This window comes from Solanum verrucosum, unplaced genomic scaffold, assembly GCF_900185275.1.
Source record: "Solanum verrucosum unplaced genomic scaffold, falcon-dt-bn FXZP01000218.1, whole genome shotgun sequence".
In the NCBI taxonomy this organism is placed as follows: Eukaryota; Viridiplantae; Streptophyta; class Magnoliopsida; order Solanales; family Solanaceae; genus Solanum; species Solanum verrucosum.
In genome coordinates this window covers 2,041,639-2,063,407 of record NW_026020464.1, presented here as the reverse complement: position 1 = coordinate 2,063,407, position 21,769 = coordinate 2,041,639, and the positions used below count along the sequence as shown (strand labels likewise).

General features: G+C 32.3%; 1 protein-coding gene across 1 annotated transcript in view; it reads left to right on the top strand.

Annotated features, from left to right (window-relative positions):
• LOC125808712 (flocculation protein FLO11-like) overlaps positions 1-8,566 on the top strand; it is a 119,056-nt gene extending 110,490 nt beyond the window's left edge. The window contains exon 6 of the mRNA XM_049488366.1: positions 8,536-8,566. Within this exon, the coding sequence (XP_049344323.1) occupies positions 8,536-8,566 (31 nt within the window). The remainder of the gene's footprint in view (positions 1-8,535) is intronic.
• The last annotated feature ends 13,203 nt before the right edge of the window (positions 8,567-21,769 follow it).

The window sequence follows — 21,769 nt, the reverse complement described above, 5'->3', positions numbered from 1 at the left end:
CTTTTCAATGAATACATTCATTATATTATACTAATAATTCACCATTTAATAAACATCTACCTAAAAACGTTTTTTTTATTGCAATCATTTAGCATATAAAAATGTAGGAAGTAATTTTTAACTATTAATACCATTTACAATAGTTTGGACTTTATAATATGGAAAAATTACAGAAATCCACCTTTTAGTTTACTTATTACCATTATCCCCTATAAGTTTTACAAATCTCCAAAATCCCTCACTTTCGTTCATCAGATTAGTGTATCAATGCTTATATTATTGTATCTCGCGCATCAGATTAATGTATCAGCACTTATATTATTGTATCTTGCGCATCAGATTAATGTATCAGAGTTATATAAGTGCTGATACATGCGCGAGATACAATAATATAAGCGCTGATACATTAATCTGATGCGCGAGATACAATATATAAGCGCTGATACATTAATCTGATGCGCGAGATACAATAGTATAAGCGTTGATACACTAATCTGATGCGCGAAAATGAGAAATTTTTGTAATTATAAACTTTTAAGGGATAAATTGTAATTTTGCCTTAAAAATATGTAATTTTTGTAATTTGCCTTTATAATATTGACGACTAAAAAGAAAGAGAATGAAGTATTACATACAAGGTTAAGAATAAAATAACAACTTAGAGAAACCTACGTAATTACACTTCTAAACATAAAAAAGAGTCCTATAAGTAAGAAGAGTCCAATAGGTAACAAGAGTCTTAGATGCACGCACTTCCTTCTCCTATAACAAGTGTTTTTCAACAAAAACAAAATCCAAACTTGGTAAAATTTTCTACCCTAATTTTAACAACTTTGATTTTTGTATTGTCAATCTTTTTTTGCAATTTGTGCTTGATCAAATTGTTTGTTTATTACTACTATAGCTTACATACAGTTTGATAGTGGGAAGATAGATGTAAGTTACCACTACTAATTTTGTAGCACATTAACAGAGATATACTACTTGTGCTTTTATCTGTTTGTTGTTTGACGATATATGCAACTAGTCGGGCCTCGATGGGTGATGAAGTTGTCTCTCTCCGTAGCCTGTTCCTCCGCACATGGACGCTTTCCTCTGAAAACTTGAAGGCGGTGGTTACATCTGTCAAGAATTTTAGGTGGATCATGCCCTGGGATCCTGAACATCCTCGTAAGTTGATCAGTTCCTTTGAACTTGTTTTATTCCTTTTAATTGCTGCCAAGGCCAATTTTATGATAATTATTGCATTAGGTTCATCTTTGAATTACTTGGCTTCTATTACCTACATTACTGCAAAACTTTACTTACCAAGACTTAGACATATGAGAATGTATACAAGATTGTAAAACTTTACTTACATATTTTATATAGTTGACGTCAAGGTGTATGAAATTGTTTGTTTATTACTACTTAGCTTACATACAGTTTGATCTCTGATTAGTGGGAAGATGTATGCTACCACTACTAATTTTGTCGGATCTCTTATACAGAGATATACTACTTGTCTCTTTGTTGTTTGACAATATATGCAGCTAGCCGGGACTCGACGGGTGATGAAGTTGTCTCTCTGTTCCTCCGCACATGGACGCTTTCCTCTGAAAAGTTGAAGGCGGTGGTTACATCTGTCAAGAATTTTAGGTGGATCATGCCCTGGGATCCTAGACGTTTTCGTAAGTTGATCATTTCCTTTGAACTTGTTTGATTTATTGGTATTAATTGCTGCCAAGGCCAATTTCATTCCTATCATAATAATTGTAGCAGCCTTTTCGAGTTCAATTATGGGTATTTCTATCTAATGCTAGGCTTCACCACATATTTCTAATCCTATGATTTTGGAGGAAACACACGTAGGGAGAATTGTGTTTCGTAAAAAGTAGTTGCATGCCTTGCTGATGATGTGAAAGAGGACTAATTTTATAGTATCGTGTTTGCTCTCTTCCTTTTTCTCATTTGGTTAGGGCTTTTGTATCAGAAAACATGTTCATAATGAAAGCAAAGGTGTAGGAACCCTTTCTTAACATCCTCTCTCTCTCTCTATACCATTTTCTTTGATTCCCCAAAACTTTTAGGCTACACAAGTTCATCAATAGTAACATTTTTTGACTTAAAATATTCAAGTGTTTTTTGGATGCATGCTCAATCCTCAAACTTATACTTGTGCAGGTACAGTTTATGAAATTTATTTTGGTGCAGATTTTTTTAACTACATCCATGATAGCCAAAACAATATTATAAGTTTTTCCTCTTGAAACAAATTTCTTTCTTGTTTGATGATATATGCAGCTAGACGGCCCCCGATGGCTAATTCTAGCCAACCACATTGTCCTTTTATTAGTTTTAACATGTATGCGCAGAGAAAATACCAAAATTTCTTTGGAGACGACAATTTTTAGTCATTGTCTTGGTGTGCTCAATGCTGTGTTTTTGTTGTAACTTCCATTCCTTTTTTCTCAGGTGGAGGTGGTCTCATTGTGGGTATGGATATGACGTTGTGGTATATGTTTGGTAGCATTCCCCCGATCTCCATAATCATAGGCATAATGATATTACTCGGTGATCCAACTATTAACAATTGGTTGCTGATTCCCGACATGATTCTCATGTTTTTGGGGGGCATGGTTACTCATCCGGCTCTGCTGGCATCTATTATTTATTGGTATCGTGACATGCCTTTCCGTTTAATTGGTGCCAAGGCAAAATTTAAGCTCGAGGTCATTCCTATGATAATTGCAGCAGCCTTTCATCACCTTTTGGAGTTCAATTATGGGTATTTCTGTCTAATACTAGGCATCACGACATATTTCTATACCATTGCGCACTTCATGCGCTCAGCGTATGATATTGGAGGGAAAGATGTATTGTTGGGATTAGTAATGCTGGTTCTCGCTTACTTTCTCAAGGGAGGATTGTTAGTTAGAGGTTTGGGTTTGAGCTTGTGTGTTGTATTGTGTTTCTATAGATATGTGACGTATTCTGCTCCTGAAGTACCTGTGCATGGTAAAAAGGAGTTGGAGCGGTTGCCTTGCTGACTGATGATGTGATGGAGGACCAACCCATCCAGAATACGACCAACGGTACTTCTATGACTCTTCTCATTACCTTACTTGGTGTTACTGTAATATCTTTGTTGTTGGACTTTATGATTTCACGTATGTTCTTTGTTGTTGGACTTTATGATTTCACGTATGTATTTATGACTGTTCTCCGTTGTTTATGATTTATCATAGGATCTTGAGAACAAGAGAGCTCAAGTAACATATGAGAGGAGAAAGCAGTTAGCAAAACGTTGCTGAGGAGAAGCTTGGTCGTCCTCAACTCATGGTCATATTACTCATACAATTAGTGATAAAAACCTTTAAAAACTATAAATAAAATTTAATTGCAGATGACTATCATAAATTTATAAAATATTATTTCATTTTGATGGCCCATTAGTTCTCCGATAACACAAAATATATTTTATTTCTTATTATAATTATCAAGTCTCTATTTTTTTCAAAGCAAATATCATCATTAATTGATCTATCCCTGGTTTGATATTAAAATGCCATAGCCATTGAATTGAAATAGTAAGACAACGAATTTCAACAATATCCTGAAGCGCCAGAATTGACATCATATTAATGCGTTAAAAAAATCTAGACTAATAAATAAAATTCATAAAAAGGCATAAACTCTATTTATCAATTATATTTAATTCACATAACTAAGATTAAATTTTCAAAAAGAAATTAAGAATTAAGAAAAAAATTATCATAGAATGTTATAAATAAATTCATATATACACACAAAAAGGGAGAAATCTTACTAATTAAATTTGCCAGGAGATGGCATTGCTGGGAAAAACACATGCATATAGATATATTAGAGTGAGAGTTTGTAAAAATTAAATTTGCTGCCGTAACTGAAACAAATTTTAATCGTTTATTTAACGAAGTGAAGTGATAGATCCATTGGTTGCTAATGATTGATTATTGAATGAAATAAAAATCATTTGGTATGAACTGATATACTACCATTAAGGATAATGCTAAACAATTTATATTCTGTTGTTGCTAATTTGTAGGACATGGATAATGACTAAGAAATTATTTCTTATTTATTGTTATAATTTTATTGATTCTGTTTTTTTTTCTGGTTATAATTTTGGTGATTTTTCTTTGTCATGCTGACAATTTTATCTCTTCTATTTTTAAAAAATAAAGTAAATGCGTGACTTTGTAGTTATTTCAGTAGTTAGATTTGCATTTTATTAGGAACAAATATATTTAATTTTTTTATTATTATTTAAAAAGAGACCACTTCAAACGTACATGAATGCTTAAAACTGTTTTAATTTTTTATTTAACATATCTATAAATTAAATTGTTGTATTTATTATTTAATATATTTAGAAATTATGCGGTGCTGACATGTAACACTATTTCCTCTCCTATTATATATAGATAGATTTTAACAACCTTGATTTTTGTATTGTCAATCTTGTTTTGCAATTTGTGCTTGATGAAATTGTTTGTTTATTACTACAACTGGTTTGATAGATGTAAGTTACTACTACTAATTAGCGGCTAGGCTCCACATTAATTAACAGAGATATACTGCTACTCATGGGTGATGAAGTTGTCTCTCTCCGTAGCCTGTTCCTCCTCCGCACATGGACGCTTTCCTCTGAAAACTTGAAGACCGTGGTTAGATCTGTAAAGAATTTTAGGTGGATCATGCCCTGGGTTGAACATTCTCGTAAGTTGATCATTTCCTTTGAACTTGTTTTATTAATTCCGTTTAATTGCTGCCAAGGCCAATTTCATTCCTATCATAATTATTATTGCAGCATCCAGCCTTTTCGAGTTCAATTATGAGTATTTCTATCTAATGCTAAATTGTGTAATGGACAACGATATACTTCTTGTCCTTTTGTAGATGTATCTCTTTCTTGTTTGATGATATATGCAGCTAGACGGCCCCCGATGGCTAATTCTAGCCAACCACATTATCCTTTTATTAGTTTTAACACAGAGAAAATACCAAAATTTCTAACAGTTTTTAGTCATTGTCTTGGTGTGCTCAATGCTGTGTGTTTTTTTGTAACTTCCATTCCTTTTTTCTCAGATGGTTCCATTGTGGGTAAGGATATGTGGTCGTGGTATTTCTTTAGTAGCATTCCCCTGTGCTCCATAATCATGGGCATACTGATATTAATGGGTGATCCAAGTGGTAACGACTGGTTGGCGATTCTCGACATGATTCTCATGATTTTGGGACTTTTTACTCATCTGTCTCTGCTGACATCTATTTTTTATTGGTATCGTGACATGCCTTTCCGTTTAATTGGTGCCAAAGCCAAATTTAAGCTCGAGGTCATTCCTATGATAATTGCAGCAGCCTTTCATCACCTTTTGGAGTTCAATTATGGGTATTTCTGTCTAATACTAGGCTTCACGACATATTTCTACACCATTGCGCACTTCATGCGCTCAGCGTATGATATTGGAGGGAAAGATGTATTGTTGGGATTAGTAATGCTGGTTCTCGCTTACTTTCTCAAGGGAGGATTGTTAGTTAGAGGTTTGGGTTTGAGCTTGTGTGTTGTATTGTGTTTCTATAGATATGTGACGTATTCTGCTCCTGAAGTACCTGTGCATGGTAAAAAGGAGTTGGAGCGGTTGCCTTGCTGACTGATGATGTGATGGAGGACCAACCCATCCAGAATACGGACCAACGGTACTTCTATGGCTCTTCTCATTACCTTACTTGGTGTTATTGTAATATCTTTGTTGTCGGCCTTATGTATTTACGATGAGGTTAGTTAACTGCCCATTTAGAGTGAGGTGTGTTTGGTGCATGGTATTTTTGCTTATGGTGATATTAATGTGTAATTTCAAAACAATGATAATAGAGGAAATATTTTGCAATCTAATTATCTTGGAGGACCTTTTTGGAAATGTAGCCAAGACACGTTTATCTTTTTTTCTATAGAGCTTTGCCAACTTACTCAACATTTTAACTATTCTCTGTAGTAGGAAAAAACTGAACTTGATATTGTTTTCAGTACATATATTCATAAAGTAAAGAAAACTGAATGTATGTTGTTTCGAGGTGATGCTTGGGTCTGGTTAAGCTGCATGCATAACACTCCTTTGGTGTTTGGCCCTTTTCCTTTCCTGGACTCTGTGTGCACGATGATCAAGTTCAATAAGTGAAAACAAAACTTGATCTTGTTTTCCGTACATACATTTAAAAAGAGAAAAAAACGGAACTCGATCTTGTATTCCGTACATACATTCAAAAAGTGAATATCTTTAATTTGTACTGGCAAAGCTGAAATAGTTGACACAGTTTCAGTAAGTAAACTCAAAGTGGATTTTTGTATTCATTTTGATGTATTTATGAAGTTACAGTGGTACACAACTTTTTGATAGCCCCATGAGCAGTGACATATATAACATATTTTTGACGCAGTTTATGTTGTTGGAGTAAAAATTTAGGGGGTATTTGTGTTATGCTGTTGATAGTTTGTGCAATAATGTATTTATCTGTAGATAATAAAATGTCCATTTATTTTGATTTGTGTTCACTAACTTGTCAAGAAAAATATTTGTACTAGCTAGTATATTCAACGTCCTTTCTGTCTAGGATATGTCCAAGTAATGCAACATTGTTTAATTTTATGTTGATTGATATGGAGTTTCTCACAAGAGACTTGCATCGCATGGTGTACTGTACTATACAAGTGTAAATTAAGATAAACTCTAGTTTTTGAAAACCATTTGCATCAATCAATTCTCTCCCTGGTGTTATTCCTCTTTTTGCTTTGCCCTTGTTCATCTAATTTTCTGCTTACATTTGCATCGATGGTGACTGTTCTCCGTTGATTATGATTTACCACAGGACAGGAGTAACATATGAGAGAAGAAAGCAGTTAGCAAAACGTTGCTGAGGAGAAGCTTGGTCCTCAACTCATGGTTATTGCTCCCTCCAATCAAGTTGAAATATTGTTTGTTTTGACATTAGTATGTTCCTTGTTAGGGGATGCACTTTGCATTTTTTTAGCAATATTTTTGTGATTTGATTTATTTATTTTTTTGCTATAACATATGGAAAGTTTTTCTTAAATGAATCTTAGCATATAATTGGAAGAAACTTATGCAGAGTGTCGAACCATAAACTGAAAAATCATATTTATATTATGCACGGTGTAGTGAAAAAACTTATGCAGAGTGTGCTGACCTTTGTACCTACTGGAGCATCTAAAAATGATGGGACTGGACCTTTGTTTCAACTTCACTAAGTCTCTACTACTTTTGCAGTAGTAGTATATGTGCTTTGAAGCCAAACTATGGAAATGTTTGTTTGAATAATTGTAAGGCTGTGAATGGAAAGACTACCAGGCCTTTTGTATTGTTGATACTAATTAGTCTTCCAAGTTTTAATTGTTGCTACTTTCTACAACTGTTCATGAGTGCTTGGGGCTTAGCTTCGCAGTGTTCATGAATTAATTCGACTTAATTACTACATGTTGTACTCAGTGAATTAAACTCTTAAAAGGGAAAAAAAAAAGTTTGTAAAAACGAACCTGAGCCATGTTTGAACTAAAATGTAAGAAACCTGTTTTCTTGACACTTAGTAAGTTTTTCGAGTGTGAAAGTTTGCATAGTACTTGGTTCTTACTTACGTATTAAGAATTCATTTAATCAAGAAGTAGTCCTTACTGGTGGTTGATCACGTAGAGATGATGTTACATATCCAGTGTAATTCCCAAGTGGGTTCTGGGGAGAATAGTGTGTACGCATCTTACCCTTACCTTGAGTAGAAAGACTATTTCGATTGACTCTTGGCTCAAGTAAAATATCAAAAATCAAATATGTAGAACAATGATCTTGAGTTGTGTTTGGTGATTTTGAATCATCCATATTCATCGCCTTGCAATTGGGCATCTTTAAAGTCTCTTTAGGTTGGCTTATCAAAAAAAGTTGTAATCGTGTACAAGGATATTAGGGAATTTAGTCACCTTCATCAACCTTTTTAGTTTGGTTTGAGGAAAAAAAATCATTTTTTTTCGTGTTAGTTGAGGTAATTTGCCTCAGTTTTCACCACAGGCCATTTGCCTCTGGCATGGCACATATATACCATATAAGCTCCAAGAGATTATGTAAATTAACATTACAATACTACTAAAAGAAGTGGAAAAATTCAAAGTGATAGTAATGTGGAAAACAATCTTTAGGAAAAGCCACTTTCATAATGTAATTGGAAAAAAAAAAGATAGATGATGATTGAAATATTGGAGACAAGGAGGTCTATTCAGTAAAATGATCTGAACCAACTAATAGAGAACATGAACTTGCATAGTAAATCCCAACTCGTATGCGGGAGAATGCTAATAGCGTTAAAGAAAATCCTGTAACATCTTAAACGTGTTGCACAGATTTTGCAGATACAATTTTATTCCAATGAGGAAAGAAATCCAAAGGAAAGTATGAACTACTCCACTGACATGAACCATAGTCAAGGTGCATGCAAGTTGATCTGGATACCATTAACGAAGACCAATGACCACCCAATATAGGTATAGAGTCTTAGACTTAAAGCTAAAAAGCAGAGTTAGAAAGGAAATGACTTACAAACAAACTGCAGATTAAGTGGTGGAATTAAAGAGTAGTAAACAGTTAGTGTTTCAAGGAAATCTGTGGAAGTCACGTAAGAGGAAAACTATGCCAACACACTCGACGACTCCATAAGAAATTTCGATTGTGGAATATGGCCTTCTGAAAGCTTAGAAGATAGAAGATTAGTGTCTATGAACCATGGTGTTGGAAGTTTGAACCCCTTCTCATCAATAACCAGCCTAAAAGATACTTCTTTTGGGATTTGAAAATTTAGGTTGAACGACATCCCAGGTTTCAATCTCTACTAAAACACTTGATGTGAGTCCATCTACTTCTGAAAGCTTAGAAGATTAACGGTTATGAACCACCACAATGTTGGGAGTTTGAACCCCCTCCTCGCCAACAATCAGCCTAAAAGGAAAGTAGACTTTCTAGGGGTTGAGAAATTAGGTTGAGCTTTGGGATTAAAAATGTGGAAATCCTAGGTTTCAGTCTTTAGTTATAATTAGCACTTGCACATACAATATATGTTACCTTTTTCTTTTGATTTGTCTGACGTTACTTTTTCATATATTATATGTCTTAGAAGCGAATAAGAAAGGAGGATTTGTATGATCATGTGTGGGAGTTCCATTTCATATTTCTACTTTTCCAAGTTTAACTTGGATTTACTTACCAATTTGAAGTCCATGAATAGGCATTATCCACCCATAGAAATCATGCATGGCTGCAGGCCGCACCAAATTGAGTAGGTAGAGTTTGTACGTGCTTGAGAACACTTGAATCTGTCCGATTGAAGTTAAAACGTCCTAAATTGTTTGAGGGATCGGCCACTTTGTGTAGCTTTGCAAGTGGTTGGTAAGAATGCATAATATCTTACTTTATTTCTTGTTCATTATGTTTAACCTTTTGTTCTTCACTGGTCAGACTGCAGAACCAGATGACAAGATATGGGGTGGTCATGAGTCTTGCTTGCAGATGGGAAAATAAGAGAACACTATGTGAGGATAAACCGTTGGCCGCCTATGTATGTGAAAAGGAAGGAAGATTGGAGCTGGGAGATCCATTTCCCAGAGATGTAACTTTCCAGCCGGGAACTACATTCTTCAAGATACTGCTTCCACTCTTTAACAAATCTAAATAAGCAAAAAAAAGAATACATTAAAACGAGATCAGACTAGAATAAGTAAACAGGAGTTAGCATGGAATGGAGACAAACTTAACAAGGCTCACCTTTCAGCTTGAAGCATGGGCAGCATATTTTTCCTACATAATGCAAATATTATCTCTAAACAAGTTTTGGGATTGGCAGAACCACGGAGGTGTCAACCACTGCACATATTCCAAAACATAACAAGGGAGTGTTAGGAATGCCCTAAGACGGTTTTCGATATACTCTTGGCTCAACTAAAATATCAAAAACAAATATCTCTATAATTGGAAAATAACAATTTTCATCAAGTTTTGGATTTCACGGGTATTATCATGGAGTTTCACTCGTAAATTTGTGAAATTCCATAATAATAACCATATTTTTCATTTACAATGAGACCAATAAAAGCTAATTTTACATTATGAAAACGGGCTGACAGAGCAATTATTAATACCATTTACAATAGTTTGGACTTTATAATATTGACGATTAAAAAGAAAGAGAAGAAGTATTACATACCAGGTTGAGAATAAAATAACAACTTAGAGAAACCTACGTAATTACACTTCTAAACATAAAAAAGAGTCCTATAAGTAAGAAGAGTCCAATAGGTAACAAGAGTCTTAGATGCACGCACTTCCTTCTCCTATAACAAGTGTTTTTCAACAAAACAAAAATAATCCAAACTTGGTAAAATTTTCTACCCTAATTTTAACAACCTTGATTTTTGTATTGTCAATCTTGTTTTGCAATTTGTGCTTGATGAAATTGTTTGTTTATTACTACTACTGGTTTGATAGATGTAAGTTACCACTACTAATTAGCGGCCAGTAGTAGTGGTGAAGAATTTGTCTCGATGGGTGATGAAGTTGTCTCTGGTGGTGAAGAATTTGTCTCTGGTGGTGATGAAGTTGTCGAAGTTGTCTCTGGTGGTGATGAAGTTGTCTCTGGTGATGCGCTTTCCTCTGAAAACTTGAAGGCGGTGGTTACATCTGTCAAGAACTTTAGGTGGATCATGTCCTGGGATGAACATTCTCGTAAGTTGATCAGTTCCTTGGAACTTGTTTTATTCCCTTTAATTGCTACCAAGGCCAATTTTATGATAATTACTGCAGCAACCTTTCGAGTGGTATTTCTATCTAATGCTAGGCTTCACCACATAATTCTAATCCATTTAATGCACACATGATTATACCAAAATTTCTTTTTGGACAATGTTTAGTCTTTGTAGTAGTGATGCTTGTTCATTGTCTTGTGTGCTCAATATTGTGTGTTTTTTTGTAACTTCCATTCTTTTTTTCCTCAGGTGGTTTCATTGTGGGTAAGAATATGTGGTCGTGGGTTATGTTTGGTAGCATTCCCCAATGCTCCATAATGATGGGCATACCGATATTACTCGGTGATCCAACTATTAACAATTGGTTGCTGATTCCCGACATGATTCTCTTAATTTTGGTCATGATTACTCATCATGCTCTGCTCATATCTATTATTTATTGGTGTCGTGACATGCCTTTCCGTTTAATTGGTGCCAAGGCCAAATTTAAGCTCGAGGTCATTCCTATGATAATTGCAGCAGCCTTTCATCACCTTTTGGAGTTCAATTTTTTGGAGTTCAATTATGGGTATTTCTGTATAATACTAGGCATCACGACATATTTCTATACCATTGCTCACTTCATGCGCGTAGCGTATGATATTGGAGGAAAAGACGTATTGTTTGGATTAATAATGCTGGTTCTTGCTTACTTTCTCAAGGGAGGATTGTTAGTTAGAGGTTTGGGTTTGAGCTTGTGTGTTGTATTGTGTTTCTATAGATATGTGACGTATTCTGCTCCTGAAGTACCTGAGCATGGTAAAAAGGAGTTGGAGCGGTTGCCTTGCTGACTGAGGACCAACCCATCCAGAATACGGACCAACGGTACTTCTATGGCTCATCTCATTACCTTACTTGGCGTTACTGTAATATATTTGTTGTCGGCCTTTATGATTTCACGCATGTATTTATGACTGTTCTCCGTTGTTTATGATTTATCATAGGATCTTGAGAACAAGAGAGCTCAAGTAACATATGAGAGGAGAAAACAGTTATCAAAACGTTGCTGAGGAGAAGCTTGGTCCTCTACTCATGGTTATTACTCCCTCCAATCAAGTTGAAATATAGTTTGTTTTGAAGTACAATTTTGATGTTTTGACATTAGTTTGTTCCTTGTTAGGGGATGCACTTTGTTTTTTTTTTTTAGCTGTATTTTCGTCATTTGATCAGACTCTTCCCTTTTTTTAGTGCTTTTTTTTTTTTTTTTTTTGCTATAACATATGGAAAGTTTTTCTTAAATGAATCTTAACAATGAAAAAACATATAATTGGAAGAAACTTATGCACAATGTGAAAAATCATATTTATATGGTAGCTCGTTCATGATCTGAAGTTTTATTTGTTGAATGTAAAACTCTACGATAACTAATTTCAAAGCATGATTGAAAAGTGACCAGTAAACACTATTTTATTTTACATCATTTTACCCAAATTACCTATTTGGATAAATTTATTTTTTATTTGATCTTGCAATTATTGGGCCTCAAAGGAAGCTTTCACAAGTCGATAATAGTGGTTATTAATTAGTATAACTTACATAAATCCTATAGTGTAATGACCTAAATTACATTTTATCCTTATTTTTTTTTAATTTATAAAAATTGGGTAAGTCTAATACTGAAAGGTCGAACCAATGGAATGAAGTATATCAAGACCGCCATTAGAAATTTCTGTACCATTCCAAATGCACTCCAAGATGAACTCTCTGAATTAACAATGTTTTCCACCCCTCTTCCAGTAAAGAGATTGGGAGTAACAAATTCAATATTTTTTTATGAAAAAACTAAAATAAATATGAAAAAGGGTTAAAAATATCCTTAAACTATCTGAAATAGCTCATATTTACCCTTAAACTATATTTCGGCTCAAAACTACCCTTCCCGTCAAACTATTGGGTCAAAAGCGCCCTTCTTATTAACTGATAGTAAGCTTTTTCGAGAGTGAAAGTTTGCCTAACACTTGGTTCTAATCAGGGCCGTCTTAACCCCTAGGCCACTAAAGCCATCGCTTGGGGCCCCATATATTTTGGGGGCCCCATTTTTAAAAAATAATTACTTATATATTTTATTTTAGAAAAAAATTATATGTACTATGAGTGTTATGATTTCTACTAAGAAAATTGCATATGAGATGAAAATAAACCTAAATTTCGTAAGAAACACTTTGATGAAAATATGGATAGCGAAATCACAAAGTCCCTTGAAGAATCTTTTAGAGTTAATTGCTTTATATATGTAGAGTAGATCAAACTATTTTTTCACTTCAAAATATATTTGAACCAATTGAAGCATATGGAAATATTTTTGATTTCTTATTTAGTGGTAAAATATTGAGATCACTAGATGATGAGAATTTTTTTAAAAATTATTGACTTAACCTTGAACTTTCTTTAACACGTAATAATTATTCTGATATTGATGGTTTAGATTTATTTTTTAAATTAAAAGTGTTAAGGGAAATAATACAAGTAGATAATGATCTAATGGAAATACCCTATCAAACAAAAAGATTTGATTCTTTTCCAAATACACATATTGCTTATAGAATAATGTTAACAGTTACTGTAACTGTTGCCTCAGCCGAAAGAAGTTTTTTCGAAATTAAAATTGATTAAATCTTCTTTAAGATCAACAATGTCTCATTAGAGATTGAATGAATTAGCTATATTATCATTTGAAAAGGAATTATTAAAACAAATTGATTATAAAACAGTACCTAATGACTTCGCATCTAAAATAGCTAGAAAAGTAGATTTTAAATAAAAGTATATATAATGAAAAAAATAAAATATTAGGGCCCCTCTCTTAAGTTTGGCTTTAGGCCTCCAATGTTGTTGAGTCGGCCCTGGTTCTAATTTACATACATTTTATCCAGAAGTAGTCCTTGCTGGTGGTTGATCACTTAGAGATGATATGGAGGATAGTGTGTATATAGCTTACCTTACCTAGAGTAGAAAGACGGTTTACGATATACGTAAGATATCAGAAACAAATATATAAAACAAATATCTCTATACCACGTAGAGCTGTGTTTGGTGATTTTGAATTATCCATAACAGCCATATTGTGTTAGCTAGTGTAGGTTACTTTTCACCACAGGCCATTTGCCTCTGGCATGGAACATATTTACCATATAAGCTCCAAGAGATTATGTAAATTAGCATTACAATACTACTAAAAGAAGTGGAGAAGAAGTTAAAAATTCGAAGTGAGGAAAACAATCTTTAGCATAACTCAATATTTATCACAACCATTCAACAATAGCTTCTGCTAGATTGGCTTCTCCCAGATATCAGAGAGCTCTATCTCCAAAGTTTTCAGAGAATAGCAATTGGGACTATTTGAACACCAAAAGTCAGTTCAAAAGATAACATCCCACGCCCTCAATCAATCAATGCGTAAGGTGAATAGTGACCAAGACAATATATAGCTATCAGAGCACAGACCCCCAAACCATGTGGGACTTAACACAGGCATGCTCCATTATCTTGATCTTGACTTCTAGTTGATTTCAAGGGCTTCGAGCTTAATCTTGAATCTGGTGGTCTTGATCTTGATCGTTCTTGAACTTGAACTTTATCTTGATCTTGACTTCTCGTTGAATCCAAGGGCTTCGAGCTTGATATTGAATTCTGCGGTCTTGATCTTGATCGTTCTTGAACTTGAAATTTATCTTGATCTTGACTTCTTAAATTTTGAATTCTTGAACTTGTAGCTTGTAGAGAAATCTGTGGTTTTTGATCCACAAGCTTTCTCTAGTTTTTTGTTAGAATTCTTGAACTAGTAGAGCAATTTGTGGCTTTTGATCCACGAGTTTTCTCTAGTTTCTTGTTTAGAATTCTTCGTTCCTTTTCTAAATTATGAGGACCCTATTTATAATTTTAAGGAAAAATTACTGAAATACACGTCTTATGTTTCCCTTATTTCCAATATCCCCTTCTATTTCTAAAAACCTCTAAAATCCCTTATTTCTTTAATGTATATGAGCTACATATTAATATATCCGAGAGTATTTAATGTATCCAAGCTACATATTATGTATCCGGTTTATTTTATAATGTATCCGAACTAGTTTTTAATGTATCCGAGATACATATTATGTATCTGAGCTAGTTTATAATGTATTCAAGCTACATATTATGTATCCGATTTATGTTATAATGTATCCGAGATACTCTTTAATGTATCCGAGCTACATATTATGTTTCCGATTTGTGTTACTTTTTAATAGATTAATGTAATTACAAACTAAAGAGGGATAGATTATAATTTCATATTAAAACTATGAGATTTATGTAAGTTATATTAGTTTTAAAATAGAGAAGTTGTGATAGGAATACGATTTCCTTTGGCCAATCAGATTTAAGTGACATGACATATGGGCTTTATGAAGCGGGCTTTAATTAAATCTATATTTATTAGATTTAAATAATTAACTCAATTATATTAATCCATAATATTTATTTGGACTAATATATTCATAAATTTAATATAATCCGAATTATTTAATAAATTTTAAATGACTACAGTATAATTTAAGACATTACATAAAATATATTAACACATCAACCAAGTTAAAATGAATAAGAAAAAATCTTAAAATTGGATAATAATATCAACACCCAAAATTTCATTCAGCAAAAGCACAAGCATCCAACTCTGAAATGGATGTAAAATCGTGCTTGGTGCATCAACGTAATTTAGTTCTTGCAATGCTCAGTAATATGTACTTTGATTTTATACTTCCTTATGTACAATTCAATTATTCAATCAAGAATACACTTTATTCTCCTTTAATAATCCTATAATATGGCTCAAATTCTGCTCTAATGCTTTTTGCTCTCACGATTTCAAACATAAATCAAAGTAGAACCACAGACAAATATTGAAGCCTAATTAAAATTTTATTTCATAACACGTTATCAGCACGATTCTCTAATCAACTAATCAAATAATACAAAAGCCTCGATACTTTCAGAGTATATAATTATATTTTGAAGAAGTTTGTAAAGCTATTCTTTTTCTTTACTAACTACATATTACTGCTATGATCTTTATAATTGAAAAGGAAAGAGAGATGAACAATCAAAGTGTTATTGTAATTATAATTGAGGGTAAGATGATAGATTCAAGTCCTATCACACAAAAAGGGTAAGACATCAAGTTCGAATCTTGGTGCACCAAGTTAGGTTTCCCCTATAAATAAAGGGGTTTTCCTTCATTGTAAATTAGATATGTAAATCCTGAATATATACTTCAAGAGGAATGAGAAGTCTTTTCTCTTCTCGATCCCTACTTTATTTTCTCATTGTTATAGTTTCATAACAAGTTCTCTCTTCTCCCTACTTTATTCTTCTCATTGTTTTATATAGTTTCATAACAAGTAACTATTTGTATTTAATTTATGGCTTTATATATTTTTTTGGATGACTAATACATCTGTCAAGTTATTTATTTAATTGAGATGCTTTATAAAATTCAAAATGAATTAGCTAATAATTAGTCAAATCCTAATTTTTGGCAACATGTAAGAGTGGGACAAAATTTATTTTCAATTACTTTTAGAATTTATATTTCTTATTTCAGAATAAAATTTCAATTTTAAAAAATAAAACCATCTAAGAAATATTTACTTGGATACTTTGAAATTTTTGTTTTAACTGAAACGTATTATTTTGTTTGTGTATTTCTAACTGAAAAAAAATATTATATATATCAGTTACATATATAGAATTATATAGATATACATATACAATTCGTCTCTCTACCCTCTCTCGCTCGTCTCTCTCCTCTCTCTCTCCTAATCTCGCTCGCCAGATATACAAATATATATGTATACCAGTTACATATATACAATTATTTGACAGATATACATATACAATCCGACAAATATACATATACAATTCACATCTCTCCACTCTCTGTTCTCTCTCACTCGCCTCTCTGTTCCCTCTAACATGTAACTACGAATCATAATTAACAAACTATAGCTATGGAGCATAATTAAGTTATTTTTTAATGGCTATATATGAAAATTTTCCTGGAAAAATTGTTCTTAACTATTACCTAAAATAAATATTCATATACAAAAGTGAATTAATTGATTCAATCAGTTTATATGATATTCTTCAGGTTTTAGGAGGTTTTATAGTGTTAGATATTATTTACTTGATGTTTGTGCTAATTATCGTGTAGTTGGCGAATTCTTTGAATCATAAGAACAACAAAAACAATAGATACTATGTTTAGAATATTTCACCACAAGCATATTGAAGGTGCGATCTTAAAACTATAAAGTCTGATTTGAAACAAATAAGCAGATAGACTTGAAAAAGTTTAGAAAGAGTATAAAAAGAGTTTTTTATCGTTCTATTTTTCGCACGAAACTCTATTTGTCTTCATTTCATTTAACGTATTATATTCCGTCACGATCTATAAATTAGTAGGGTCAATGATACTAATACTTTATTAAGTACTTCATCTTCATGTACTATTGGTAGCTAAATCTTTTAATGATTGCTATTTTTTTCCTTTGCGATTGGTGATTTTATATAATTAAAACTCTTAAATGTTCTTGACTCAATATCAATATATAGGCCTGAACATATTAAAAACAATGGTATAATTTTTAATCACTGAGTTTTGATTGTGACACAATTTTGAAACTGAAAATTAAAGTATTTTTTTCATTTAATGAGTACTACTCAATTAAATTACATTAATATTTACCAACCATATTTTCTAATCAACTCAGATGCAGGAGGATTATATTTAGGAGAAAAATAGAAACCATCTTCTTTAATTAACCAATAACATATTCCTGAGTCAAGTCCTCCTTCAGCACCACAATTTCCGCTATCTCTGTACACTTCAAATACAGCATCTTTTGTACCCCACCAAAAATGACAAAAAAACACCGTCTCACGAAGCAGATTAAACCCAAACTTGAAATGAAAATCATCGTTGAATTTAGGATAATGTATCCCGAGATCATCATTTCCAGATGCACAATGAAATTTTATTGGAGGATCATTTTTTTCAATACCATCAACTATATGACAAGTAGTAGCAGCATTTGTTTGTTGAACAAATAATAAAATTGATAAAACCAATAAGGAAGAAAAATTCATTGAAAGAAAACTCATACTCTTATAATTAGTTCAATGTTTATCTTACCTTCTCTAGTAAACACCTCTATTTATAGTTGTTTCGTAAAGCTTGTTTGAATTAGTTTTTCAGTTATGACTCATTAGTCAAAAATCATAAATTAGATTTTTTGACTAATGATTCTTTTTATTTATTTTTAGCATTTTAGGTAGTAATGATCTATGTTAGTTAGATCATCTTCTAATTAATATGGATAATAATTTGTGTTTTATATTCTACTTTTCTCTCTCTAATAGTCTAGGTAGCTTTAATTGGTAGTAGCTATGAGATTAGGATGACATAGATTATAATAGCTCGTTTTGATTGGCTTAAAAAAGTAATTTTTACGTTAAAAAATAAAAAGTCAAACGTAAATGACTTTTAAGTAAAAAAAAAAAGTTAAACTTAAATGACTTTTAAGTCAACAAGTAAAAAGTCAAACTTAAATGATTTTTAAGTCAACAAGTAAAAAGTCAAACTTAAATGATTTTTAAGTCAAAAAATAAAAAATCAAACTTAAATAACTTTTAAAATCAAAAAATAAAAAGTCAAACTTAAATTATTTTTAAGTCATAAAATAAAAAGTCAAACTTAAATTATTTTTAAGTCATAAAATAAAAAGTCAAACTTAAATGACTTTTAAATTAAAAAATAAAAAGAAGAGAGAGACCTACTTTTGATTTTTAACTTTTCTTAAGTCGTTTTAAACTTATTTTAAGTTATTTTTAACTTTGCCAATCAATTCCTTACTTATTTTAAGTCGATTTTGACTTATTTTAAGTTATTTTTATATTTGTCAAACACTTCCAAAAGTAAGAAACTTACTTAAAAGTAGATTTGACCAACTTTTAGGAGTCCGTTTGGATTGACTTAAAAAAAAGAAGATTTTAAGTCAAAAATAAAAAATCAAATATAAATAACTTTGAAGTCAAAAAATAAAAAAGTTGGGGGAGACCTACTTTGGATTTTTGACATATTTTAAGTCATTTTAAACTTATTTTAAGTTATTTTTTACCTTGTCAAACACTTCCCAATTTATTTTAAGTCATTTTTTATTTATTTAAGACTATTTTTATATCTGTCAAACACTTCCAAAAATAAAAAACTGATGTAAAAATAGATTTGACCAACTTTTAAGTTAATCCAAACACCTTCTAATAGATTATGATAATAAAATAATTATACATGATGATTTTGAAATCTAGACAATTTTATTAGAAACACTATGATTTTCGATTGACTTAATAGAGTTGTTTAAAAATTATACCATGAAATAGTTCGAGTTGTATACATTGTACAATACTATTACATTATAGCGTAGTAACATGTAATAGCAAATTGTCTATTCTATTTTTGTATCTAAGGGCGTAACTTAATGATTAATGGAGTTGATTGAGAATTTTGAAATCTTAAAAGTAACCAAAACACTAGGTCAAGAAGTACAAGTTTTATAAACAGGGGCATACTAATAATTGTTTGTAGGGTTAATTTTGTTTTCTACCTTTTCATGATGGAATGAAAACAAGAGAGGTAACTTGGTGTTCGATTTCAAGTGGATAATTACCTATATGAGAATGAGGATTTAATATTTTGTGATAATTATCATGGATTAAAAAGGAACATACCAATAGCAACACAAAAATTTCACACAAAGGTGTCTTTAATAGGTGATAAAAAGACATTTAAAACGGAAGAAAAAACAATAAAAAGGAAATTCATATGATGAAAGGTGTAACACCCCTGAAAAATTTTGAACTAAGACTCGAACCGTTCTTCGTAGTGAGTGAGATTTTACCAAGGAGTTTAAAATTTCTTAAGTGTTAAGGTCACTAGATGTAGCACCTTGAGTTTCAAAAAGAATTAAATTGGAAATAGCAAAATTTGAAATTTTGCAAGTTATGCTTAAGTATGAGTTTTGGGTCGACTTCAAACAACCATAACTCCTAGCTCAGGATGAATTAAGTGTGTTACCAGATACCGTAGCGAAGATCTTTGAATTATCTTTCCAACTCCGTGGATTTTTCTATGTTTCGAGGTCGGATGAGTGAGATATGGCCTTTTGAAGATAGGCTGTCCAGTTAAGGAAGGTTAGCCGAAAATAGAGAGGGGTATTTTGGTCTTTTCCTTACCCAATCAGATTTATTTCGTTTTTAGTAATATTTTAGGGGTATAATCTGATTAGGTTTAGTTTTATAATCCTAGTTTACACCTAGGGTTTTAGTTGAGAGTTCAAGAAGAGAAAAGAAGAGAGAAGAGGAGAAAAGAGGAAAGGTTGAAGGCGTTCGTCGACGTTCTTGAGAGTTATTGCGGATTGTCGCCATGGGTTTGATCCCTAAGAGGTATGTAAACTTCCATAGTGTTGGGTTCTTTCACCCACACGCCAATCATGATTTATTCAGCGTAATTTCGTTCTTGAAATTTAAAGATTAGAGTTCTTGATGAGTTCTTGATAAGTGTTCTTGAAGTTTCATTAAGTTTTAATGTAAGATTCTGCTTGGGTCAACTTTAAATGACCATATCTCTTAGAATATTAAGAGATACGTGAGCCATAACCTATCCCCCACCAGTTTCATGTCATCCAATATCTGAGTAAAATGTTATGACTATTTTAGTAACCTATACAGTGCTGTTACGAATTAGCCGACGGGAAAATATTGAAAATAATCGTTTTTGTCTTTTTACCTCCAAGAAAACCATCAACGAATTTCTTGACTAATTAAAAAGCTCAAAACAATCAGATTTTCATCTTCACTCATGAAAATCATAATTTTTGGCTATAGAGATTTTAAGAAACTAACTCGAGAATCTCAAGAAAGGTCTTCTTGATTGTTTACCTTCAAGCTAGGGTTTCAAGGCTTCTAATCAAGTTCTTCTTCAAGATTCTTCAAGATTCTTGTCTTGAACTTCTAGGTATGTAAGGCTATCATAGTGTTGGACTAGTTCGTCCTCACGCCCTACATCTACTTTCAGATTAGAAAAAGAGTAATCTAGGATACTTTCCCTAGATTTGAGTATTCTTGAGATAAGTTGATTTTGAGTTCTTGAATTTATGTTTCTTTTAAAAGTTCTATTCCTAATTATCGAATAGCTATATTGTTATTGAGATCCTTCATATCATGAATCATAACTCTTGAATTCATAATTCAAATTCAAGAGAGAGTTAAGAGTAGAGTTCAAGGAAGCCTTTGAATTCAATTCTGAATCCTTTGAGATCCATCATCGATTTGAGTTAAATTTTGAGAAAGTAAGTATGAGAATGAGAAAAGTTGTACATGAATTCCTTATTGATATTTTGACCCTTGAGTCGAGTCGTTCATGCCCATAACTCCGCATGCACGTCGTAAGTTGAGCATCATTTAGAGAAGTGGTGTCTTCAAGTTCTAAGCCTTTTAAGTATTGAGTTTCTAACCCCTTTGAGATTATATTTCTAATCATGGGACTATTACATGTTATCCATGAAGTCCTTGAGTTGAATTGTTCATGCCCATAATTTCGCATGAACATTATAAGGCGAACAGTCTTGAGATGAGAGGTATCTTTGAGTCATTGAGTTGAGTAGTTCATGCTCATAATTCCGCATGAACTCTAAGTTGAGCATTCTTGAAATGAGTAGTATTATTGAAGTTCTTGAGTTCCAAGTATTTGAGTTTTATCTATGGTTATTGAAAACCTTGCACTGAGTAGTTCATGTCCATAATTCGGTATGAACCATATTTTAAGAAGTCTTTTACAAACGTTTTAATTTGTTTTAAGACTTAAGTTTTGAGTTC